This window comes from Anolis carolinensis, unplaced genomic scaffold (assembly GCF_035594765.1).
Source record: "Anolis carolinensis isolate JA03-04 unplaced genomic scaffold, rAnoCar3.1.pri scaffold_7, whole genome shotgun sequence".
Lineage (NCBI taxonomy): Eukaryota > Metazoa > Chordata > Lepidosauria > Squamata > Dactyloidae > Anolis > Anolis carolinensis.
This window is the reverse complement of record NW_026943818.1, coordinates 40,904,537-40,932,180: the sequence shown is the minus strand read 5'-3', so window position 1 is coordinate 40,932,180 and position 27,644 is coordinate 40,904,537. Positions and strand designations below refer to the sequence as shown.

The 27,644-nt window shown below is 45.3% G+C and overlaps 1 protein-coding gene and 1 long non-coding RNA gene across 2 annotated transcripts in view; one reads left to right on the top strand and one right to left on the bottom strand.

Moving 5' to 3' along the window:
- The window catches only part of LOC134293205 (uncharacterized), a 37,844-nt gene extending 37,280 nt beyond the window's left edge, over window positions 1-564 (top strand). Inside the window, exon 2 of the long non-coding RNA XR_010000214.1 lies at window positions 265-564. This is a non-coding gene — a long non-coding RNA (uncharacterized LOC134293205). The remainder of the gene's footprint in view (window positions 1-264) is intronic.
- Window positions 507-27,644, bottom strand: midn (midnolin). Its single transcript, XM_062960011.1, has 7 exons — window positions 27,070-27,644; window positions 21,709-21,796; window positions 21,388-21,450; window positions 13,522-13,920; window positions 12,395-12,521; window positions 11,235-11,534; window positions 507-6,741 (listed from the first exon to the last, which is right to left on the bottom strand). Exons 1-7 carry the CDS (start codon window positions 27,336-27,338, stop codon window positions 6,470-6,472), a joined length of 1,518 nt encoding a protein of 505 aa, XP_062816081.1. The 5' UTR covers window positions 27,339-27,644; the 3' UTR covers window positions 507-6,469.

Here is a 27,644-nt window from a genome sequence, read left to right as displayed (position 1 = left end):
TTGTGGAGGATACTTGCAGGGCTCTTGGACATGTTTACGGCACTCTGTATAACTGGGGTGTCTGTGGTGGAGGAAAAACAGAAAATTGGAAATTGTCTCCAAGGAAAACCTTCACTTGGGTGGTGGGCAGGATGGTGTTTGTGTGGGTTTTGGGCTGCCTGGCCATGTTCCAATAGCATTCTCTCCCGATGTATTTGATAAATGTGGATTTAATATGTGTGGGTATGAATGGAACTGTATGAACAAAACCTGATAATTTTGCAGACACCATTCTGAACATGAAGGCCTGCCATGACTAGCTGCTGCTTACTGAACTGTAATTCAAAGTTGCTAATGGGAGCTGGAAAATTGCTAATGAGACCTGCCACAGATGTGGGCGAAACATCAGGAGAGAATGCTTCTGGAACACAGCCAGGCAGCCATGACTCACAGCAGCCCAGCTTCCTCCTCCGCCTCTTCCCGGCCGGATTCGCCGACACAACATCAAAGGCGAGAGACAAGGCGAGTGTGGCTCAAGCAATCTTTATTTTGTGTTTATTATTTTTCAAACCATGTTTTAAAAGTTTTTTCTCTTTTTTTAATACAGGTAACTTAAATCGTGGCGGCCAACCAAGAGCCCGGCGTATGCATCGCGCTGCAGCGTGCCTCCGTTCTCAACACGCATCGCGCTACATCGCGCCTCCGTTCCCGACACACACATCGCGCTACATCGCGCCTCCGTTCCTGACACGCATCGCGCTACATCATGCCTGTGTTCCCGACACACATCGCGCTACATTGTGCCTCCGTTCCTGACACACGCATTGTGCTACATTGTGCCTGTTCCCGACACACGCATTGCGCTACATCGCGCCTCCGTTCCTGACACACGCATTGCGCTACATCGTGCCTCTGTTCTTGACACACATCGCGCTACATTGCGCCGGTTCCCGACACACACATTGCGCTACATTGCGCCTCTGTTCCTGACACAAATCGTGCTACATCGCGCCTGTTCCCGACACACGAATTACGCTACATCACGCCTCCATTCTTGACACGCTTCGAGCCTGTTCCCGACACACGAATCGCGTCTCCGTTCTTGACACGCATCGCGCTACATCTCGCCTCTGTTCCCGACACACGCATTGCGCTACATCGTGCCTCCGTTCCCGACACACGCATCGTGCTACATCACGCCTCCGTTCTTGACACACGCATCGTTCCCATGACACTCTCTCTTCCCAAACATACAAGAGGCGAGGATTCATTTCGTATATTTTTTGTAATGTTTTTGACTCTCCTTTCTGCTCTTATATAGACTTTTAAAAAATCAACAAACCAATAAGGAAGGACCGACCAACTTTCTGCGAGGAAGACGAAACGCGTCTTTCGGGACAGGATACATACACACACACACGCTGTACAAAAAAACCCGAAATAATAAAAAGAGCACATTTAAATACATAAAACAATTGGAAATTGAATTTCATCTACAACAAAACGTACAATGGGGAAAGGGGAAGAACGGACGCAATTTGACCGGAAGAGACAAGACGAGCCCGTTCCGTCTCCTCCGGTTGGCAAGAGGCTGCGGCGGGAAAGGAGGACCCGGACTCCCGTCATTCGTTTTGGGGGCAAAGAAAGGCACCGCCATGCAAATTGGCACCTGCGAAACGAGTGAGAATTCTGTGCAGGGGTTCCCAAGCTTTTTTTAACGGGGGACTACTCCGACGTAAGAACCAAAAGGGTTACAAATCTGTTGTCAAAGGTTTTCATGGCCGGGATCACAGGGTTGTTGTATGGCCATGTTCTAGAAATATTCTCTCCTGACGTTTCACCCACATCTATGGCAGGCATCCTCAGAGGTTGTGAGGTATGGAGAAACTAAGCAAGGAAGGTTCATATATATGTGTGGGAAGTCCAGGGTGAGAGAAGAACTCTTTGTCAGTTGGAGGCCAGTGTGAATCAAGGCTGTTGTATGTTTTCTGGGCTGTATGGCCATGTTCCAGAAGCATTCTCTCCTGACGTTTCACCCACATCTATGGCAGGCATCCTCAGAGGTTGTGAGGTATATGGAGAAACTAAGCAAGGAAGGTTTATACATATCTGTGGAAAGTCCAGGGTGAGAGAAGAACTCTTTGTCAGTCGGAGGCCAGTGTGAATGTTGTAGTTAATCAAGGTTGTTGTACGTATTCCGGGCTGTGTGGCCATGTTCCAGAAGCATTCTCTCCTGACTTTCTGCCCACATCTATGGCAGGCATCCTCAGAGGTTGTGAGGTATGGAGAAACTCAGCAAGGAATGTTAATATATATCTGTGGAAAGTCCAGGGTGAGAGAAGAACTCTTTGTCAGTCGGAGGCCAGTGCCTAGTTTCTCCATACCTCACAACCTCTGAGGATGCCTGCCATAGATGTGGGTGAAACATCAGGAGAGAATGCTTCTGGAACATGGCCAGATACCACAGAAAACGACCTGAAATAGTTGACCTGCCTGTGATAAGAACGGTGACAGTGGTAAGAGAAATGTTCACATCAAGTTAAGGAAATGTTTACAACTGTTAAGAAGGAAGTCAACACAAGGCCAACGCCAATCGAGAAGAGTCAACATCTGGTCCAGGAAACTGAGATGGAGCCAAGATGGAAGACGTCTATCGTTCATTTACAACTTTGGGACGTCAGGAAAATATTGATATATGAGACCTTATGACAATCCAAAAAGTGACGGACAGAGGAAGGAGTCATGACATGTGTTGCAGGGAGTCAGTTCTGCTGGATGGGAAACGGGTCTGATCCTTGGCCTTGTTCTTAGGGAGGGAGGAAGAGGAGAAGCAGCAGTCAGGAGGCTTTTAGTTACAATTCGGCAACCAGGCAGTTAGTCATTGCAGGCCTTAATCTTCAGAATGGTGTCTTCAACCTCTCCCCCTCGACATCCCCATTTCCTCGGCACTAGAAGAGTTTTGCAAAACCAGTCGCTCTTGTTGCAATGGTGTAGTAACTGAGGTCGTGGACTGTATTTCAGTTCTTGGGGGTCACTGGTGGTCCGCGGGCCACTGGTACATCTTTTCCTATGTGATCGAGAGACTACGGGTGTCAAGGGAAACGTTTGATGTTGGCCTCACATTGTTCGGGACCAGGAAGAAATGTTAAGAGTGAATTCTGCAAAGAAGAGCGGATTGTAGAAAGAATGGGTTAAAGGGGGCGAGGAGGAGAAAGAGTGATGTCATATACGTACATGAAAGAACGGTGGGAGTTGAAGTCCAAAACACCTCGAGGGAGGGCCCAAGTTGGCCCATGACTTCTATGAGAATGTCATCCATGTACATGAAGGAATTGTGGAAGTCCAAAACACCTAGAGAGCCCAAGTTGGCCCATGACTGTTAAGAGTATGTCATCCATGTACAGGAAGGATGTTCTCCACATACTAAAGGAACTGAGGAAGTCCAAAACACCTGGAGGGAGGGCCCGAGTTGGCCCATGACTGTTAAGAGTATGTCATCCATGTACATGAAGTAATTGTGGAAGTCCAAAACACCTGGAGGAGGGCCCAAGTTGGCCCATGACTTCTATGAGTATGTCATCCATGTACATGAAGGATGTTCTCCACATACTAAAGGAACTGTGGAAGTCCAAAACACCTCGAGGGAGGGCCCAAGTTGGTCCATGACTTCTATGAGTATGTCATCCATGTACATGAAGGAATTGTGGAAGTCCAAAACACCTAGAGAGCCCAAGTTGGCCCATGACTGTTAAGAGTATGTCATCCATGTACATGAAGGAATTGTGGAAGTCCAAGACACCTGGAGAGAGGGCCCAAGTTGGCCCATGACGGTTAAGCGTATGTCATCCATGTACATGAAGGATGTTCTCCATATACTAAAGGAACTGCAGAAGTCCAAAACACCTGGAGGGAGGGCCCAAGTTGGCCCATGTTTATGTTAAGAGTATGTCATCCATGTACATGAAGGAATTGTGGAAGTCCAAAACACCTAGAGGGCCCAAGTTGGCCCATGACTGTTAAGAGTATGTCATCCATGTACATGAAGGAATTGTGGAAGTCCAAGACACCTGGAGAGAGGGCCCAAGTTGGCCCATGACGGTTAAGCGTATGTCATCCATGTACATGAAGGATGTTCTCCACATACTAAAGGAACTGCGGAAGTCCAAAACACCTAGAGAGAGGGACAAGTTGGCCCATGACTGCTAAGAGTATGTCATCCATGTACATGAAGGATGTTCGCCACATACTAAAGGAACTGTGGAAGTCCCAAACACCTGGAGAGAGGGACAAGTTGGCCCATGACTGCTAAGAGTATGTCTTCCATGTACAGGAAGGATGTTCTCCACATACTAAAGGAACTGTGGAAGTCCCAAACACCTGGAGGAGGGCCCAAGTTGGCCCATGCCTGCTGTAAATCTTTCCCTTCTTTCCGGCCAAGGAGTTGCTGCTCCATTTAATTAAGGCTTGGGAATCAAACCCGAAACACAGGATGACAAATAAGCCAGAGAGACACAGGATGACAAATAAGCCATTTCCATTTGCAGCGGGTTGGGTTGCACCAACTAACCCGCGTCCCCTGCTCTGAACGGACACACGGACACACACAGACACACCTGGGGTTGCGAGGGTTGCAGACAAACAAATGGCCCATCGGAAACAAAACAAACACGACTGGCTCAGATTTTCTTTTGGTGGAAGTCTATAAATAACAATAATAATACAAAACACACCCAAATGTGTACCCTGGAAAGCGTTAATGGTTTTTGTCGATTCTTCCCCCCGTTTAAAATAAAATAAAATTGGAAGAGAGTTGGTCACTATCTGGACACGTCCATGCGCATGCACGCGAAGTATCACTTCCACCTGGAAGAAGTAAGGGGTGGCTGGAAGTGTCAGAGGGCTGATTAGGGTCGTTTCGTGTTTTTATTTTGTAAGTAAGTCGATATAATTGCATTGAGAATGTGCAAAGGGAAAGCAAGAGCGGGCAGGAAATGGCGAGGTGATGCCGCTCCAGTTTCGTCTCCCCGCTCCACTTTTGTCTCGCCACTCCCCCTTGTCTTCCCACTCCGCTTTCGTCTCCTCGCTCCGCTTTCGTCTCCCCGCTCCACTTTTGTCTCGCCACTCCCCCTTGTCTTCCCACTCCGCTTTCGTCTCCTCGCTCCGCTTTCGTCTCCCCGCTCCACTTTTGTCTCGCCACTCCCCCGTTGTCTTCCCACTCCGCTTTCGTCTCCCCACTCCCTCTTGTCTTCCCGCTCCGCTTTTGTCTTCCCGCTCCACTTTTATCTCCCCGCTCCCCAGTTGTCTCCCCACTCTGCTTTCATCTCCCCGCTCCCCCTTGTCTCCCCGCTCCGCTTTCGTCTCCTCGCCTCCTGCCTATCTATCTATCCATCTACGTATCCACCACCAAGACACTACACTCGGAAGGCCACCGTGCTCGGACAACGAGGGATCGCCTATCTCAGTATCCATCCATCAAACCCTTCTTTGGTCCGCAAGGAACGCGAGGAAATGCCGGCCTATTTCCCTCCACCGTGTTGCGCCGTGTTGCACAACGATTCACCAAAGAGGGGCAGAAGTACGGGAACGGAGGAAAGTTATCAGCAGGAGGAAGAGAGTCGTCCGGCTCGAAAGACGGGCGATGGTGAGAAATGCTACATATCCCGGGGAGGAAAGGGGGAGAAGACACGGATAGCAGACTCTCATTCGTTCACTCGCTCGCCACGCACCCCACCACCCTGCACCGGGGACAAAACTTCCTGCTTTAAAAGAATGCACAGTGCTTCCCGTTCACGTAGAAGTCACCAAAAAAACGAAAAGGAGAACGTTTACAAAAGTGTTTAAAAAGAAAACTTTCCACACATCTCTGTCCGCCTCCGGGCGTTTCCGTCACAGGGAAGGAAGGGAGGAGGCCGCTTCCCGGCACAAACGGGACGGCCTTCCTCCCCGGACCCCAAAACGCGGGAACCCAGAACACAGAACTCTGAAATCGGAAACTCGGAAGAATCCCGATTGCGTTCCGCGGTTCTTGTTCCCGCTCCATTCCCACCCCCCGAAGTTGCCGTTGCCGTCTATCTGCGCATCGTCATCATTTAAGGCAGCCGTGTTTGAAGATTCCTCCTCCCGAAACCGCAAAAGGCCTCACCACGCCCTCAAACCACCAGCGCTCGTCTTTGCCGCTTGCTCGCTGACTTCCTCGCTCGCACACAGCTGTTTCCCGTCCGCAAGACTCAAAACCTCGGCAGAGTTTCAGCAGCGAGGAGGAGAGGAAAACCCATCGTAGAAAATACTGTTCCAAAAAAACTAAATTCATCCGCCCGTCCGCTCGGAGAAATCCACAGCAACCAAGTCTTCTTTGTGAATCAAGCACCCAGGAAACGAAAAAGGAAAACAAAAACTCCGTTGCTCCCACGGACCAAAGAAAATGTATTATTAATTATTACTAGAGTCTTTGTTGTTGTTGTCGTCGTCGCTTTCCCCGTCCCCGCTCGATTCACGCGACGACAAATTCCGACTTCATGTCCGGCTTGACGTCGGGCTTCCAGACGGAGTCGTCGAAGTCCAGGTCGAGGCTGCCGCTGCCTTCGCTGGACAGGCTACTGTTGCTGTTGGTCCGGCTGGACTTGCGGTGGTTGGGCAGCCAGTGGTAGGGCGCCCGAGCGTCCCGGCGGGCTTTCCGGCGAAGGCGCTTCTGCTGCATCAGGAGCTGCAGCCGCTCCACCTTGCAGCGCGTGGCCCGGTTCTCCGTCTGCCGCACGCGGTCGCCTGGAAGGAAGGAAGCAGAGGGGCCACGTTATGGAAAGACCACCAGCATACATCTGAACACAGAACAAATGTGAAAATACGTATGTGTCTATGTGGCTTCCACAAATAGTTATAGCTCTCACTACCCTGTTTCCCTGAAAATAAGACATCCCCAGAAAGTAAGACCTAGTAGAGGTTTTTCTGAATCTATATATATAAAAGGGTAGTGACGTTTCAGCCTAGGACAAAACAACAAAACTACACATCCCAGAAACACTAAACTTGGCAGCAGAACCCATCATCCGTGCCGCTACGTTCATACAACAAAAAGAAAAGAAAAATAAAGTCCTAAGGAATATTTGTTTTTATCCAATTGCTGCCAGTTAGAAAGCTAAGCTCCGTCAGGGGAAAGCCTTTAACCTTTATCTTAACTACCACCAATACCTCAATACTTTATTTCCCGTACCACCAGAATTCGCCACAGCAACACGTGGCCGGGCACAGCTAGTCTATATATAACACCTGGAGAGAGGGCCCAAGTTGGCCCATGTCTATGCTATGAGTATGTCATCCATGTACAGAAGGAGTTGTGGAAGTCCGAAACACCTCGAGAGAGGGCCCAAGTTGGCCCATGTCTATGCTATGAGTATGTCATCCATGTACAGAAGGAGTTGTGGAAGTCGAAACACCTCGAGAGAGGGCCCAAGTTGGCCCATGTCTATGCTATGAGTATGTCATCCATGTACAGAAGGAGTTGTGGAAGTCCGAAACACCTGGAGAGAGGGCCCAAGTTGGCCCATGTCTATGCTATGAGTATGTCATCCATGTTCAGAAGGAGTTGTGGAAGTCCGAAACACCTGGAGGGAGGGCCCAAGTTGGCCCATGTCTATGATATGAGTATGTCATCCATGTACAGAAGGAGTTGTGGAAGTCCGAAACACCTGGAGGGAGGGCCCAAGTTGGCCCATGTCTATGATATGAGTATGTCATCCATGTACAGAAGGAGTTGTGGAAGTCCGAAACACCTAGAGGGAGGGCCCAAGTTGGCCCATGTCTATGCTATGAGTATGTCATCCATGTACAGAAGGAGTTGTGGAAGTCCGAAACACCTGGAGGGAGGGCCCAAGTTGGCCCATGTCTATGCTATGAGTATGTCATCCATGTACAGAAGGAGTTGTGGAAGTCCGAAACACCTGGAGGGAGGGCCCAAGTTGGCCCATGTCTATGATATGAGTATGTCATCCATGTACAGAAGGAGTTGTGGAAGTCCGAAACACCTGGAGGGAGGGCCCAAGTTGGCCCATGTCTATGCTGAGTATGTCATCCATGTACAGAAGGAGTTGTGGAAGTCCGAAACACCTGGAGGGAGGGCCCAAGTTGGCCCATGTCTATGATACGAGTATGTCATCCATGTACAGAAGGAGTTGTGGAAGTCCGACTCACCTGGAGGGAGGGCCCAAGTTGGCCCATGTCTATGATATGAGTATGTCATCCATGTACAGAAGGAGTTGTGGAAGTCCGAAACACCTGGAGGGAGGGCCCAAGTTGGCCCATGTCTATGCTGAGTATGTCATCCATGTACAGAAGGAGTTGTGGAAGTCCGAAACACCTCGAGAGAGGGCCCAAGTTGGCCCATGTCTATGCTATGAGTATGTCATCCATGTACAGAAGGAGTTGTTGAAGTCCGAAACACCTGGAGGGAGGGCCCGTTGGCCCATGTCTATGCTATGAGTATGTCATCCATGTACAGAAGGAGTTGTGGAAGTCTGAAACACCTGGAGAGAGGGCCCAAGTTGGCCCATGTCTATGCTATGAGTATGTCATCCATGTACAGAAGGAGTTGTGGAAGTCCGAAACACCTGGAGGGAGGGCCTAAGTTGGCCCATGTCTATGCTATGAGTATGTCATCCATGTACAGAAGGAGTTGTGGAAGTCCGAAACACCTGGAGAGAGGGCCCAAGTTGGCCCATGTCTATGCTATGAGTATGTCATCCATGTACAGAAGGAGTTGTGGAAGTCCGAAACACCTGGAGGGCCTAAGTTGGCCCATGTCTATGCTATGAGTATGTCATCCATGTACAGAAGGAGTTGTGGAAGTCGAAACACCTGGAGGGAGGGCCTAAGTTGGCCCATGTCTATGCTATGAGTACGTCATCCATGTACAGAAGGAGTTGTGGAAGTCTGAAACACCTGGCGAGAGGGCCCAAGTTGGCTCTAGCTCTCCTTGAGTTCTCAAGGAGGCGGGTGGGATTCTGCCGCAGAGTGGCCTCTTTTCTAGTTTCGGCGCTCGACAACACTCCCCTCCTTGAGGGTTCTGGTTTTTGATCACTTCCGCCTCGCTTTCCGCCTCCCACTCGCCATCCGGCCAAGGAGGGAGCGGGTGCTTCTCCACCGCCACTCCGTTTCGTTCTCACTCGCTTCTTCTTCAGCAGCAGCAGCAGCCCGTGGGCGGACAAACCAACGAGCGAGCGAGCGAGCGAACAATTGGAGCGGCGGAGAAAGAGGAAAAAGTGGCACCCACTCAATCACAAACTTGGCCGCCGAGCACTTCTCTCTCTCTCTCTCTCCAAAGTCAACCAGAGTAGGCGGTAAGAGAAGAATGAAAAGAAGCACGACATCAGCGAAAGGAGAGATCAGCGCCGGCGGCGTCTGCCAGGGAGCCGAACCCCCTCCTCCGGGAAGAGAGAGAGCGAGGGAGAGATCTGTGCCACTTGGAAGACAGATTAATTATAGCAGCCGAAGCGACAAAGAGACCCATGGCACCCATCCGGAAGGGAGGGAGGGAGGGCGGGCGGATTTTAATAGAACGGCAGCGCTCGGATTCGTAATCTCTTCCCAGAGCTCACGGCGCAGGAGGAATTTGGTGCGGAAACGAGGAAAGGAACGGGCGAGGTTAAGGCGACACAGGGATTTGGGGGAGGGCGGCGGAGGAAGGAAACGCGACCCGAAAAGGAAGCCACCAAGAGAGCAGTGACGGGGTACCGTCAACCGGGGGGCGCTGTTAGGGGGCTGCGGCCCAGCCCGTTCCATACATAGATGATTGGCTGCTAGTCGGCGCACCGCACGAGCCCCGAGGACATTCGCCAAGGCAGTGATCTAGAACATCCTGTGTGCAAAGTCTACCAGACTGAACTAGAGCATAATACATGCAAAGACTCTCCCAAGATGCGGGTGATCTAGAACACCCTACACATAAAGACCCCCTCAGTGTAATCTAGAACACCCTACATGCAAGGACTCGCCAAGACGATGATCTAAAACATCCTGTGCACAAAGTCTACCAGACTGAACTAGAACATAATACATGCAAAGACTATCCCAAGATGCAGGTGATCTAGAACACCCTACACATAAAGATTCCCTCAGGGTGATCTAGAACACCCTACATGCAAAGACTCGCCAAAATTGTGATCTAGAACATCCTGTGCACAAAGTCTACCAGACTGAACTAGAACATAATATATGCACTCTCCCAAGATGCTGGTGATGTAGAACACCCCACACATAAAGATTTCGTCAGGGTGATCTAGAACGCCATACGTGCAAGGACTCGCCAAGACGGTGATCTAGAACATCCTGTGCACAAAGTCTACCAGACTGAACTAGAACATAATCTATGCAAAGAATCTCCCAAGATGTGGGTGATCTAGAACACCCGACACATAAAGACCCCCTCAGTGTAATCTAGAACACCCTACATGCAAGGACTCGCCAAGACGGTGATCTAGAACATCCTGTGCACAAAGTCTACCAGACTGAACTAGAACATAATACATGCAAAGACTCGCCAAGACGGTGATCTAGAACATCCTGTGCACAAAGTCTACCAGACTGAACTAGAACATAATATATGCACTCTCCCAAGATGCTGGTGATGTAGAACACCCCACACATAAAGATTTCGTCAGGGTGATCTAGAACGCCATACGTGCAAGGACTCGCCAAGACGGTGATCTAGAACATCCTGTGCACAAAGTCTACCAGACTGAACTAGAACATAATCTATGCAAAGAATCTCCCAAGATGTGGGTGATCTAGAACACCCGACACATAAAGACCCCCTCAGTGTAATCTAGAACACCCTACATGCAAGGACTCGCCAAGACGGTGATCTAGAACATCCTGTGCACAAAGTCTACCAGACTGAACTAGAACATAATACATGCAAAGACTCGCCAAGACGGTGATCTAGAACATCCTGTGCACAAAGTCTACCAGACTGAACTAGAACATAATATATGCACTCTCCCAAGATGCTGGTGATGTAGAACACCCCACACATAAAGATTTCGTCAGGGTGATCTAGAACGCCATACGTGCAAGGACTCGCCAAGACGGTGATCTAGAACATCCTGTGTGCAAAGTCTACCAGACTGAACTAGAACATAATATATGCAGACTCCCAAGATCTAGAACACCCTACACATAAAGATTTCGTCAGGGTGATCTAGAACACAGTACATACAAGGAAAAGGACAATGGCCTGGATGTGCTATGCGCAGAGAGAGACTCACCCCCCGCGGTGGGCTTGCAGGCCGTGGGCCCCTGTCCCGGGTGCGAGGGCTGGCTGGCGGCGGTCACGGCGGCGGCCATTTTCTCCGAGGCGGTGGAGGCGGCGCGGCTGGCGGAGTGCGGGGAGGGTGGCGGGGAGGGGGCGAGGGCGCACTGGGCCTGGCAGCGCAGCTGGGCCAGCGAGGGGGGCATGCCCTGGTAGTGCCGCGTGGCGCTCAGCAGGTCGTTCAGGATCTGCAGGATGGTGCCGATGTCCCGGCGCGGCCGGCCGGCACTGTCCTGGCAGTTGGGGTGCAGCGTGCCTGCGGTCGGGAACAAGGACGAGAATCAGGCCGCGGCCGCTCGTTCACTTCGGCCCTCCCACAGTCCCACAACTCCCACAATCCCCAGCAGCCGGTTACAAAAGGGCAAAAGCATCAAGAGCAGTGGGCCCCTGTAATGAAGTACGAATTTTTGGTTTGCAGATGTTATGTTTAATTGCGTGTATTACAGTTATTGCATCTCCGCACTCAGAGGCTGGTTGCCATGGAGAAGTGGGTGGAGCCAACTGCCGTTTTGTTGAAGAAGTGCAGAGTTTAAAAAAGGGATTCAGTCTGTGCTCTGATGAGGCACAGGGAAGACTGATCCTACGTTGGAAACTCAATTGTTCATTTTGAGTCAGTTTAAAATAAGTTTGGTGACTTATTTAATGTAGTCTGTGTCCTGGTGAGGAACAGAGAATCTGTGATCGTATATCACAGGGGTGACTGCGGTTTTAAAAGTAGCAGAGAAAGAAGTTCTAACTACTTTAAGTAAAATAAGTGACACTTTAGGGAGTTTGACTCATCTTATTCTAGCACTGTAACTGTTAATAAAATACCTCTAAGTGAGAACAATATTGTAACCACTAAGCTTGTTCTTGTTTTTCCAACATCGAAGCCTCTGTTGCATATATTATAAACCAAGTTACGTTACCATCTAATAAGCAGAAAAAAGAAAAAGAAAATAAAAGGTCTCCTCCCTGAGTCTTTGGTGGTTGCATCTTCACAAAATTGGTGGCAGCCGTTTTTAGTTCTTTACAGCCCTTCCGCCACATACATGTCGGAAATTGGAGGCCTCGTGTGTGAAGCTCCAGTGTGTGATGGCTGTTGTGTGGGGAGAGGGAAAAGCAACAGGGGCCTACCCGAAAACGTTCCGGAGAAGACTCCGGGGGCGTGGTTCACGAAGCTCTCGATCACGGCGCCGGGCTTGCGTGTCCGGGAAGGCTGGCTCGGGCTGGGCGAAGGGCTGCCGCGCGCCACACAGTCGACCTGGAAGGAAAGAGGGAGAAACTGAGATCGGTCGGCCATCACATCTCCCCGAGCAGCCTGGCTTTGAAGCTGCAAGGCTGTACAGTGCAATTCCAGGTGGCCAACAGAGGGTTCCTCTGGTTAGGAAGCAGCCTGCCTTTGAAGCTGCAAGGCTGTACAGTGCAATTCCAGGTGGCCAACAGAGGGTTCCTCTGGTTAGGAAGCAGCCTGCCTTTGAAGCTGCAAGGCTGTTCTGTACTATTCAAGCTGTACAACGGTGGATTCCCCTAGGTTTTATCTATTTTTATTTCTGAAATTTACCACTCTCGGCTTATACTGGAGTCAATGTTTTCCGAGTTTTTTTGTGGTAAAATTCTTTTTGTGCCTTGGCTTATATTGGGGTCGGCTTATACTCGAGTATATATGGTAATTTTAAAGGTTTTTTTTAGTGAAAGACATCCATTGGGTTAGTATGAGTTTTGTGGCCAAATTTGGTGTCTTTTTGCCCAGCAGTTTTGTTGTTTACCGCGTTGAAAAAACGAACATGAAATATTTTTCTCGCGTGCTGGGGGGCGGGGCTATTTGCGCATGCGCTGTCATGTATTTTTTTGTTTTTGTTTTGGGGTGTTTTAAGTTATTTCTGCTTAATTTTTAAAAGTTTTTTAAAGTGAAAGACATACATTGGATGAGTATGTGTCTTGTGGCCAAATTTGGTGCCTTTTCGCCCAGCAGTTTTGTTGTTTACCGCGTTGAAAAAACGAACATTACATATTTTTCTCGTGTGCTGGGGGTCACATATTCGCGCATGCGCTGTCACATATTTTTTTGTTTTGGGGTGTTTTAAGTTATTTCTGCTTAATTTTTAGAGGGTTTTTTGAGTGAAAGACATACACTGGATTAGTATGTGTTTTGTGGCCAAATTTGGTGTCTTTTCGCCCAGTGGTTTTGTTGTTTATTCGGTCCTAAATACAAACATGACATTTATATAATTATGACGATGATTCACCCGCTTTGTACTGACCTCCGAACAGGAGGACGAGGACGTCGCGCTCCCGTTTGCTGGTGGGGCGCTGGTGCCGTGCGACCGGAACATTCCCGCCGCCATGACCGGGTGGGCGGGGCCACAGGGTGGGGGCGGGGCCACAGGCGGGGAGGGCGGGGGGCTCGGCTGGCAGGGCGGCACGTGGGGGGTCCTGCTGGAGGCGGGCCCGGGACCGGCGCCGGGATCGGGCCCCCCTCCTCCTCCTCCTCCTCCGCCAGGGGTGGACCGGGGGGGCTCCCCACGAGCGGGGCCCACGTGGCGGTGCTGGAGCGGCCCCCCGCTCTGCTGGGCGGCCAGTTGGAGCTGGACGAACATCATGTGGTCCCCGACGCGGAGGGCGAGGGTCAGCGGGGAGCGGCCCGAGAGGAAGTCGTTCACCTGCCGGGGAGGGAGGAATATTTTATTTATTTATTTATTTATTTATTTTATTACTTCTGATTTATCACTTCTTTATCACGTCTACCCCGCCCTTCTCACCCATCAGGGGACTCAGGGCGGCTTACAATATAAACATAGACATCAGAAAAACAGTTTACATCAGTGTGTTGTCGAAGGCTTTCATGGCCGGGATCACAGGGTTGTTGTATGTCTTTTGGGCTGTGTGGCCATGTTCCAGAAGCATTCTCTCCTGATGCCTGCCATAGATGTGGGCGAAACGTCAGGAGAGAATGCTTCTGGAACATGGCCACACAGCCCGAAAGACATACAACAACCCAGTTTACATCAGATTTAAAAGTCTTTCAAAATTAAAAAAAAAATACAATAAAAATTAAAACATGCATGAAAAACCTGCATAAGCGAGTGTTGGATAAGTGAGACTCTACCGTATATTTATATATATCAGACGCACACACACACACACATATATACATATAGAGAAGAGTCTCGCTTATCCAACATTCTGGATTATCCAACGCATTTTTGTAGTCAATGTTTTCAAAACGTGATATTTTGGTGCTAAATTCGTAAATACAGTAATTACTACATAGTATTACTGCGTATTGAACTACTGTCAATTAAACAAACAAATAAATAAACAACCCAGGCACCGCCGGGTCTGCAAGCTAGTCTACCTGTATCTTCCTGTACACATCTACGTTTGATTTATGTCCTGATCTGGTTTCCAAGCCTGGGAAAGGACTGTCGACAGATAGTGTGATATGCCAGGGTCCGCGGAGGCGGAAGTTGGTGAGGAGCCTCTTTGTGCTCGTCTTGACAAGAAGGATTTCAGTAAAGCGTTTCCACGGAACTACCTGTGTGAGCGTCCGCTGTGTCCTATAGCTTCCAAGGACTGGCAGTGATCTGCTGCTCATCAAAGCATGTCACACTATCTGTCTGCAGTCCTTTCCCAGGCTTGGAAACCAGATCAGGACATAAATCAATCCTCCTCGCCTTTTCATTTAGGCTATTTCCACCCCAGTTGCTTTTGGCAGGATGGGAATAGTTCCACTAGTGCAAATGCTGGGCGATCACATCCTGACACCTGCAGAGTGCAAACAACAGCTTGAGAACAAGGAGGCCCCTGAGTATGCACAGAGGGCCCTGCAACTGGACCCCAGGCGAGGGGATCTCTCAGCCTCTTGGTGTTTTCTTTCTTTCTGTTTTGGTTAACAGAAGCACCGTTGACTTCTTTTGACGTCAGTCCCCGCACTTGCAGAACGCCCCACTTCCCCCTGCGGTCGCCGCGGTGCGCAGCCGCCTCCTCCTCCTCCTCCTCCTCCTCCTCCTCCTCCTCCTCTCTTGCGAGAAACGTCAGCAAAAGGAAGGCAACGGAGGAGCCACCGCCCCGCCTTCGAAACATACAAACCCATCCCTGGCCCAAAAAAAACCCCAAATGTACAGAATACCAGAACCTTCTCTTTGGCCCATTTATATAGGGGCTCTCACATACCAGAGGGTAATTGAGGTTTTATGGATTGTAAGGTTCTCTTCTTCCAGTTGTGCTGTGGGTCAGTCTTCCACCAGAAGAAAGCACCAAGACACACGCTGGTAGATTCCAACAGGTTTTAATGTACAGAATACCAGAACCTTCTCTTTGGCCCATTTATATAGGGGCTCTCGCATAACAGAGGGTAATTGAGGTTTTGTGGATTGTTAGGTTCTCTTCTCCCAGTTGTGCTGTGGGTCAGTCTTCCACCAGAAGAAAGCACCAAGACACACGCTGGTAGATTCCAACAGGTTTTAATGTACAGAATACCAGAACCTTCTCTTTGGCCCATTTATATAGGGGCTCTCACATACCAGAGGGTAATTGAGGTTTTATGGATTGTAAGGTTCTCTTCTCCCAGTTGTGCTGTGGGTCAGTCTTCCACCAGAAGAAAGCACCAAGACACACGCTGGTAGATTCCAACAGGTTTTAATGTACAGAACACCAGAACCTTCTCTTTGGCCCATTTATATAGGGGCTCTCGCATACCAGAGGGTAATTGAGGTTTTGTGGATTGTGAGGTTCTCTTCTTCCAGTTGTGCTGTGGATCAGTCTTCCACCAAGACACACGCTGGTAGATTCCTACAGATTTTTATTGTACCGAATACCAGAACCTTCTCTTTGGCCCATTCATATAGGGGCTCTCGGATACCAGAGTGTAATTGAGGTTTTATGGCTGGCCCGTTTTATGGCTGGCATCTGTTCTTTGTCAGCCGACCGGAGATGTCCCAAGATTGGAGATCATGACACCTGGGTTAATAAAGGGCTCAAGGAAACCTCACTCCCGAGAGCCTGCACTCAACATGCAGCTGAGAGCGGCTGGTTTTCGACAGGCTTGCGGGACTTTTCTTGTTCTCTTTCGTCGAGGCCCTGTTTCATTTTCGTCAGACCTCCCAAAATTGGGAGCTTTGGGCCGGGCCTATCCGGGCCTGACAGGACCTGCAGCCAATGGCAGAGTCAGGATCGCTCCTCGCTCTGGAATCCGGTGCAGGCCCTGCGAGGCCCGGGTTCGTAGTCCTAAAGCCTGCACTCACAGGCCTGGGCTTTGTGCCGAGCCCACCCGGGCCTTCCGGGGACGACAGGCTGCAGGCCCTGCGAGGCCCGGGTTCGTAGTCCTAAAGCCTGCACTCACAGGCCTGGGCTTTGTGCCGAGCCCACCCGGGCCTTCCGGGGACGACAGGCTGCAGGCCCTGCGAGGCCCGGGTTCGTAGTCCTAAAGCCTGCACTCACAGGCCTGGGCTTTGTGCCGAGCCCACCCGGGCCTTCCGGGGACGACAGGCTGCAGGCCCTGCGAGGCCCGGGTTCGTAGTCCTAAAGCCTGCACTCACAGGCCTGGGCTTTGTGCCGAGCCCACCCGGGCCTTCCGGGGACGACAGGCTGCAGGCCCTGCGAGGCCCGGGTTCGTAGTCCTAAAGCCTGCACTCACAGGCCTGGGCTTTGTGCCGAGCCCACCCGGGCCTTCCGGGGACGACAGGCTGCAGGCCCTGCGAGGCCCGGGTTCGTAGTCCTAAAGCCTGCACTCACAGGCCTGGGCTTTGTGCCGAGCCCACCCGGGCCTTCCGGGGACGACAGGCTGCAGGCCCTGCGAGGCCCGGGTTCGTAGTCCTAAAGCCTGCACTCACAGGCCTGGGCTTTGTGCCGAGCCCACCCGGGCCTTCCGGGGACGACAGGCTGCAGGCCCTGCGAGGCCCGGGAGCGTTGGGCTCACGGCTGCAGGCTTTGGGGCCGCACAGCCCAGCCTCGCAGAACCTCCTGCGGATCAATCCGAAGGGAAGCTGGGACCGATATGGGCTCCCGCCGGCCTTTCCTTTCGAGTGAGTCTGTTTTGTGCACCCGAGACACACACCACACACACCTCTATTCGACAACCACGGCCAACGTCCAAAGCGAGTGCTTGCGCAAACACACACCTCCCCGTCCTCCTTCCTTCCTTCCTTCCTTCCGGCCCTTTGTTCTGGCGCAGACGGCCAGGGCCGAAGGGAGTGACCCACGGACGGAGACAAAGGCCGGCCCGCCTGCGCTGCCCTCGCTCCTCCCGCCTCGGCCGCCCGGCAGCCTCGCACTCGGGACTCCTCCCTCCCTCCCTCCCTCCGAGCGGGTGGGACTCGGGTCCGTCCCGTTCTCCTCCCGGGCCCCACGCAAAACGGGTTCAGGGCTATAGCAATCCTCTTGCAGTCCAATACACCCCAGCAGCACTCTCTCCTGATGTTTGGCCTGCACTTTCAGGCATCTTCAGAGGTTGTGTTGGCAGTGAAGCAAGTTTGTGGATGTATATATATATATATATATATATTAATGTCCAGGGCGGGAGGATCCTTCTCTGTTGCAGTATGTCCCAGTAGCACTCTCTCCTGACGTTTGGCCTGCACCTGTGGCTAATGGCACCTTCAGAGGTTGTGTTGGCAGTTAAACAAGTGGAGTGTGTGTATATATATCTATATCTATCTATATATATAAATGTCCAGGGCGGGAGGAAGAACCCTTCTCTGTGCCAATGCGCCACAGCAGCACTCTCTCCTGACGTTTGTCTTGCATCTGTGGCTAAAGCAACTTCAGAGGTTGTGCTGGCAGTGAAGAGAGTGTGTGGATGTATATGTGTGTGTGTGTATATATATATATATATTAATGTCCAGGGCGGGAGGAAAAACCCTTCTCTGTTGCAGTATGTCCCAGCAGCACTCTCTCCTGACGTTTGGCCTGCACCTGTGGCTGAAGCAACTTCAGAGGTTGTGTTGGCAGAGAAGCGAGTGGAGTGTGTGTGTGTGTGTATATATATATATATATAGTAGTCCTTTGACGTCAGAAGAGGCCCCGCGCTGACTCCGGGAAGGGCCGGCTGGGCGGCTGACTCACTCGCTCGCTCACTCACTCGCTCCCTGCCTTTGCCTTCCGTCACTCGAACGCGGGGCCTCCTGGGCCACAAACAGAGCTAAAAATAAGGCCGGCTTGGCTTCCTGCGCAGCAACGGGAAAAGCACCATCAAATCCCTCCCGAGAGATGGCCATCCAGCCTCAATTATTATAATAATAATAGGAGTTGGAAGGGGAACCCAAAGGCCATCCAGTCCAACCCCCTTCTGCTTTCATGCAGGAAAAGCACCATCAAATCCCTCCCGACAGATGGCCATCCATCCTCAATAATAATAATAATAACAACAATAATAATTGGAAGGGGAACCCAAAGGCCATCCAGTCTGACTTCATGGAAGAAAGGCACCATGAAAGCCCCCTTGACAGATGGCCATCCAGCCTCAATAACAACAGCAATAATAGAACACATGGGCCATCCAGTCCAATAGACATATATGATAGATACATGAGAGACTCATAGAGATGGAAGGGTCCCCCAAAGGCCATCCAGTCCAACCCCCTTCTGCTTTCATGGAGGAAGAGCCTTCCCGACAGATGGCCACCCAGCCTCAATAATAACAACAATAGTGATAATAATGATAATAATAGAGTTGGAAGGGACCTCTAAAGGCCACCTAGTCCAACCCTTTCTGCCTCCATGCAGGAAAAGCACCATCAAAGCACCATCAACAGACGGCCATCCAGTCTCAACAACAACAGAGTTTGAAGAGACCACATGGGACATCCAGTCATGTGGGTGTGTATGTGCATATATGTGTGTGTATATGTGTGTGCATATACATATGTGTGCATATATGTGTATATATGTGTGTGTATATGTGCGCATATGCGTGTGTATATGCGTGTATATATACGTGGATGTGTGTGCGTATATATATATGTGTGCGTGCATGTCTACATGTGCATATACATATGTGTGCATATATGTAAGTATATATGTTTGTATATACATGTGTGTGCATATATTTGTATATACATGTGTGTGTATATATGTGCGCATATGCGTGTGTATATGCGTGTATATATACGTGGATGTGTGTGCGTATATATATGTGTGCGTGCATGTCTACATGTGCATATACATATGTGTGTATATATGTAAGAGTATATGTTTGTATATACATGTGTGTGCATATACATATATGTGCATATATGTAAGTATATATGTTTGTATATACATGTGTGTGCATATATTTGTATATACATGTGTGTGTATATATGTGCGCATATGCGTGTGTATATGCGTGTATATATACGTGGATGTGTGTGCGTATATATATGTGTGCGTGCATGTCTACATGTGCATATACATATGTGTGTATATATGTAAGAGTATATGTTTGTATATACATGTGTGTGCATATACATATATGTGCATATATGTAAGTATATATGTTTGTATATACATGTGTGTGCATATATTTGTATATACATGTGTGTGTATATATGTGCGCATATGCGTGTGTATATGCGTGTATATATACGTGGATGTGTGTGCGTATATATATATGTGTGCGTGCATGTCTACATGTGCATATACATATGTGTGTATATATGTAAGTGTGTATGTTTGTATATACATGTGTGTGCATACATGTGCAAATATGTATGTGTGTATATATGTGCACATATGTGTGTGTATATACGTGCATGTGTGCGCGTATATATATGTGTGTGCATATTTACATGTGTGTATATATATAAGAAAACACAGACACACATGCACACATATATGAGACAGATACATGACGGGACCCCTCGAGGCCATCCAGTCCAGCCCCCTTCGTTCTGCCTCCATGCAGGAACGGCACCATCAAAGCACTCCCAACAGATGGCCATCCAGGCTCAGTAATATGAATGACAACTATCATAAGGTTGTAAGAGACCGCATGGGTCATCCAGTCCAATATACATACACATATATGTATGAGATAGACACATGACAGAACCATAATGCTTGGAAGGGACCCCCAAAGGACATCCAGTCCAACCCCTTCTTTCTGCCTCCATGCAGGAAAAGCACCATCAAAGCCCACCCCAAAGATGCTCATCCAACATTTTTCTTAATCATATATATACACACACACACACACACTTAAAATAATAAAAAATAATGTACAATGAAATGTAACAAAATAATAATGTACAGTAATACAAATAAAAATAATGTATTACATAAAAATATAATAATAATGTATAACAGAAAATAATGAAAATGATGTATAACATATAATAATATAATAATGATGTATAATAACATAATGTATGATAACATCTAATAATAAAATAATAATGTATAATAATAAAATAAAACAACAAAATATAATATATAATAAAATAATAATGTATAATAACAGAAAATAATAAAAATAACAATGTATAATAATAAAATATATAACATATAATAACAATATAATGATGTGTATTAATAACATAAAATAATGTATGATAACATCTAATAATAAAATAACAATGTATAATAATAAAATAAAACAACAAAAATAATGTATAATACATAATAAAATAATAATGTATAATATATAATAATGTATAACAAAATAATAAAAATGATGTTTTAACATATAATAACAATATAATAATGATGTATATTAATAACATAAAATAATGTATGATAACATATAATAATAAAATAATAAAACATTATTATAATTATATATATCAGACAGACACACACACACACATATATATATGTATCAAAACATTTCATCATAGATACTAATCAATTATATACTGTTGTCTAAGGTTTTCAGGGCCAAAATCACTGGGTTGCTGTAAGTTTTCTGGGTTGCATGGCCATGTTCCAGAAGCAGCATTCTCTCCTGACGTTCCGCCCACAGCTATGGCAGGCATCCTCTGGGGTTGTGACCTCTGAGGATGCGTCACCACCTCTGTGACCGCACAACCTCTGAGGATGCCTGCCATAGCTGTGGGCGGAACGTCAGGAGAGAATGCTGCTTCTGGAACATGGCCAGGCAGCCCGGAAGACTCGCAGCCACCCAATCCCGTGTTGCGGCCTCCCTGCCTTACCTGAGTTTCTGTTAAACTCTCCAGCGCTTGCATCACGGACTGTTCGGGCCTGGACGCTTGAGACTGAGGAGGGAAATTAAATTAAGTCCAATTAGAAACAGGAAACGAAGCAGTCACATTTCAGGTTATGGCGAGCGCCACGAACACGGAGCCCAGACCCTTCCCGTGTCCCCCGCACACGCCATCCGGCCCCCCACCCACGGGAAGACCCTTCCTTTCACCCTCGGCATCTTGTTCTCCTTCTAGAATGGACATCCCGGGATCCCTTAATTTGCATAGCCCCGCCCACTGCCTCTCCCTTAACCCTTTCCGTGGGCTTACCATCAATCCGGCCTCCACGGTGGGCACCAAGGTCAGCTTGCTCCCTTCGCCGACCCCCAGGTCCTGCAGCTTCCCCGAACTCAGGCGGCTGGAGGAGGAAGAGAAGGAGGAAGACCCACGTGAGGGTGGGTGGGTGGGGGGCATCCATGCGCCAGCCACGGAAATGTGCAACCCCCCCCCCACACACACACACACTTCCATCTCTTCCTCATCCGTGTAATGAAGTACGAATTTTGGTTTACAGATGTTATGTTTAATTGTGTGTTTATGTTTTAAAAGGGTAAGTATTACAGTCATTGCATCTCAGCACTCAGAGGCTGGTTGCCATGGAGAAGTAGGCGGAGCCAACTGACGTTTAGTTGAAGAAAGTGCAGAGTTTAAAAAAGAAAGTCAGTCTGTGCTCTGATGAGGCACAGGGAAGACTGATTCCAGGTTGATGGGATCACGGAGACTCAATTGTTCATTGTGAGTCGGTCTTAAATAAGTTTGGTGACTTATTTAATGTAGTCTGTGTCTAGGAAAGGCACAGAGGATCTGTGATAGTATATCACAGGGGTGACTGTGGTTTGAAGTCACTGGATAGTCCAAGTTTCAGACTTTGGGAACCAATCCCAGCTGGACTCACAGAGATCCATTGAAGTAACAGTTAGAAAGGAGCAGATCTCATTCTAGTATTGCAACTGTTAATAAGAATACCTCTAAGTGAGAATCAACATTGTAACCACTAAGCTAGTGCCTGAATAAACTTGTTATTGTTCTTCCAACATCGAAGCCTCTGTCGCATATATTCTAAACCAAGTTACGCTACCCTTTAAAGTAAAAGTAAACATCTCCCTGAGTCTTTGGTGGTTTCATCTTTACAATCGGCTTCAGCTGTTCGTCAAGAAAGAGGCCCAGGGGGTCCCACTGCAGTCCATTCCCTGCCATTCCAGGCCCGGTCAGGATTAATTATTATTTCACATTATTATTATTAGCATCATTATTTCACAGTATTATTACTATTATTTTATAGTATTATTATTATTATTTTACATTATAGGTATTACACATTATAATTTTTACATTATTATTTTCATTATTATTATACAGTACTATTACTTTACAGTATTATGTACAGTATAATCATTATTTTACATTATTTTTATTATTATCATTACCTTACATTATTGTTATCATTATTTTATAGTACAGTAAATGTAATAGTTACAATATTAATAGAGTAAAATAATAAATTTAATAATGATAATAAATACAGTAAAATAACAAATGTAAAAATAAATAGATTAAAATAATCAATGTATCAGTAATTGTATCCGAATGAAATAATAAATGTATTAATATTAATAATAATAAAAATAGAGTAAAATAAATGTAATAGTAACAATATTAATAGAGTAAAATAATAAATTTAATAATGATAATACAGTAAAATAATAAATGTAAAAATAAATAGATTAAAATAATCAATGTAACAATAATTGTATCTGAGTGAAATAATGTTTTATTATTATTAATAATAATAATAGTAATAGAGTAAAATAATAACTTTAATAAGAATAGAGTAAAATAATAAATGTAACAATAATTGTATCGGAGGGAAATAATAAATGTATTATTAATAATAAAAATAGAGTAGTAGTGGTAAAAGATAGTAATAGAGTAAAATAATAAATGTAATAATGATAGAGTAAAATATTATTAATAATAAAAATAGAGTAAAATAATAGCAGTAGTAGTAAAAATAGTAATAGAGTAAAATAATAAATGTAATAATGATAATAGAGTAAAATAATAAATGTAATAATGATAATAGAGTAAAATAATAAATGTAATAACACGAATAATAATAGAGAAACATAGTAAATGTACTATATATACTTGAGTATAAGCTGATCCAAACATAATCCAACCAGGACCCTCACCCGAGTATAAGCCGAAGGGGGCTTTTTCAGTCCTAAAAAAGGGCTGAAAAACTCGGCTTATACTCGAGTATATACGGTATATGCATTATTAAGAATAAGTTGATATCTATCTGTAATAAATCAATATTTACTGTAACTATTGATTATTGTTTATAATAAATCAATATATGTTAGTATTGATCGATTGGCAAAGGAAACAGAGGGATGCAAAGGGTTAGGGATTGCAAAACAAAGGTGTCTGGGGTGGAGGGACGGAGCGGTCCCCGGTCTTCCCATGGCCACGCAAGGAGAGGCAGACCTGGCCTGCATGCTAATCTCCTGCCTGACAAAAGGAGGGATGCGAACAAAGAGGACGGGCGGAAGGAAAGAAGGAAGGAAGGAAGGAAGGAAGGAAGGAAGGCCTACCGTTTTTACCATGGAGTAAACAACAAAACCACTGGACCCCATCTATGTCTTTGCATCAAGAAACCCTATAAAATTAGGCCCAAATTACAGAAAAAACCCCAAAACCAAAAATTACTATCTATATGTATAAAAATGTAATGTGCGTTTTTACCATGGAGTAAACAACAAAACCACTGGACCAAATCACACCAAATTTGGCCACAAAAAGACATAGTCACCCCATCTATGTCTTTGCATCAAAAAACCCTATAAAATTAGGTCCGAATTACAGAAAAAACCCCAAAACCAAAAATTACTATCTATCTATATATAAATGTAATGTGCGTTTTTACTCCATAGTAAACAACAAAACCATTGGACCAAATCACACCAAATTTGGCCACAAAAAAACATCGTCACCCCATCTATGTCTTTGCATCAAGAAACCCTATAAAATTAGGTTCAAATTATAGAAAAACCCCCAAACCAAAAATCACTAACTACACATGCGCAGAGGCCCCCAATCATAGGGGCATAGATTGGGATCCTGGGAACCGTCAAAATGACCAAAACCTGGCAGCCAGCATGAAAAAAAAAACTCTACAATCTGGAGAGTAAATAAACTCTGAAAATATGCGTCTTCCAGACAGGAAACAACCAGAGCCAACAAAGGATTCCCCCAGGGAGGAAACAACCAGGCTTTGAAGCTGCAAAGCCATTCAATGCTAATCAAGGTCCCTCCATCTGCCTATCGATCCCATTCAAGCTTTTAGATTCAAACAAAGAACCGGACTTCTGATTGTGAGTGCCACGGGGGAGAGTTGTATGTAGATACACACACGTGTGTATGTATATGATGCAGATACCCACGTATGCCCTTTGATCCATTATACTGATAACTATTATACATATAATAATAATAATAATAATAATAATAATTTAGTGCATGGATATATATGTGTACAATGCAGCTATCATATGAATACACCTTACCATATATTATCCATATATATAATAATTTAATGCATGTATGTATGTGTACGATGCAGATGCCCATACCAATCATATATCATCCATATATATAATTTAATGCGTGGATGTGTATGTGTGATGCAGAATATGTGTGTATATAATCATAGAATCATGATTCCACGATTACATATATATATAAACTCATACACACATATACATACATATATATGATTATTATATATACATATAATATATAAGAATAATAATGTATAAGAATTATATATATATAAACACACACACACACACATATATACATAAATATATATGATTATTATATATACATACAATATATAATAATAATGTATAAGAATAACATTAAATATAAAAATAGTGCATAATAATGCATAGTAATAAACGTAATGTATAATAAATAAAATAATAGTATATAGTAATAGATAATAAAATAATGCATAAAAACAAAAATAATGTATAATATATAAAATAATAATAGTAGATAATAAATATAACGTATAATAGATAATAATGTATAATAAATGTATAAAACAATGTATAATAATAATAATGTGTATTAATAGTGATAATATATAATCATGTTAAAATGTAAAATAATAATGTAAAACAATAACATATAACAAATAATGTAAAATAATAATGTAAAATGTAAAATAATAAATGTGAAATACTAGTGTAAAATAATGTGAAATAATAATAATGTGAAATAATAATGCAAAATAATAAATAACTTGAAATAATAGTGTAAAATATTAATGTAAAATAAATAATAAATGTGAAATAATAATGTGAAATAATAACGTAAAATAAATATTAAATGTGAAATAACAGTGTCAAACAATAATGTGAAATAATAATGTAAAATAAATAATAAATGTGAAATAACAGTGTCAAACAATAATGTGAAATAATAATGTAAAATAAATAATAAATGTGAAATAACAGTGTCAAACAATAATGTGAAATAATAATGTAAAATAAATAATAAATGTGAAATAACAGTGTCAAATAATGTGAAATAATGTAAAATAAATAATAAATGTGAAATAATAATGTAAAATAAATAAATGTAAAATAATTAATGATGTGAAATAATAACAATGTAAATTAATATTGTGAAATAATAAATAATGTGAAATAATAGTGTAAAATAATAAATAATGTGAAATAATAATGTGAAATAATAGTGTAAAATAATAATAGTGTAAAACAATAATAGTGTAAAATAATAATAATGTGAAATAATAATAGTGTAAAATAGTAATACTTTAAAATAATGATAGTGTAAAATAATAAATAATGTGAAATAATAGTGTAAAATAATAATAGTGTAAAATAGTAATACTTTAAAATAATGATAGTGTAAAATAATAAATAATGTGAAATAATAATAGTGTAAAATAATAATAATGTAAAATAATGATAGTGTAAAATAATAAATAATGTGAAATAATAATGTGAAATAATAGTGTAAAATAATAATAGTGTAAAACAATAATAGTGTAAAATAATAATAATGTGAAACAATAATAGTGTAAAATAATAATACTTTAAAATAATGATAGTGTAAAATAATAATGTGAAATAATAAGTAATGTAAAATAATACTTTAAAATAATAAATAATGTGAAATAATAAATAATAATAGTGTACAATAATAAATAATGTGAAATAATGTGAAATAATAACAGCGTAAAATAATAATAATGTAAAATAATGATAGTGTAAAATAATAAATAATGTGAAATAATAGTGTAAAATAATAATAGTGTAAAACAATAATAATGTGAAATAATAATAGTGTAAAATAATAATACTTTAAAATAATGATAGTGTAAAATAATAAATAATGTGAAATAATAGTGTAAAATAATAATAGTGTGAAATAGTAATACTTTAAAATAATGATAGTGTAAAATAATAAATAATGTGAAATAATGTGTAAAATAATAATAGTTTAAAATAATAAATAATGTGAAATAATAATAGTGTAAAATAATAATAATAAAATAATAATAAGGTCCCTCCCTCCCTCCCTCCCTGCGGGTACCTGTCTCTGTGGAGGAGGGCGAGCCTGTTCCGGGGGAGGCGGAGGCGCTGGGCGAGGCGCCGCTGCAGCCCCTCCACGGTCTCCTCGGCCGGCAGCGCCAGCTCGTACCGGGCGCCCGTCGTGGTCCGCACGCACACGCGCATCGGCGGCGCCGGGGACGGGGCCGGGGGCGGAGGAGGCGGCGGGGCGGCGGAGGGCGAGGCGGCGGAGGAGGAGGAGGCCTGGGCCGCGGTGACGCCGCTGCTCCTGGCGCCGGGCTGCGGGTCCATCCGCCCGGAGAAGGACGGCGCCTCCCCTCCGCTCCGCTGCGCTCCCTCCCGACCTTCCGCGCCCGGGCCTCGAACCCGCGGCGCCGGGGGTGGGGGGGGGGGAGCGAGAACAAAGCCTTCCTTCCTTCCTTCCTTCCTTCCTTCCTGCGGCGCTCGGAGCGAGAGAGCGATCAGCGTCCGTCCGGGCGGAGAGGCGAGGCCGAAGAGAGCGCCGGCGGGGAACGCCTCGCCCTTATATACCCCGACGTCACCGGCGGGGCGGGGCCTCCCTCCCCATTCATCCTTTTCCCCTGCTTTTCCTCCCCG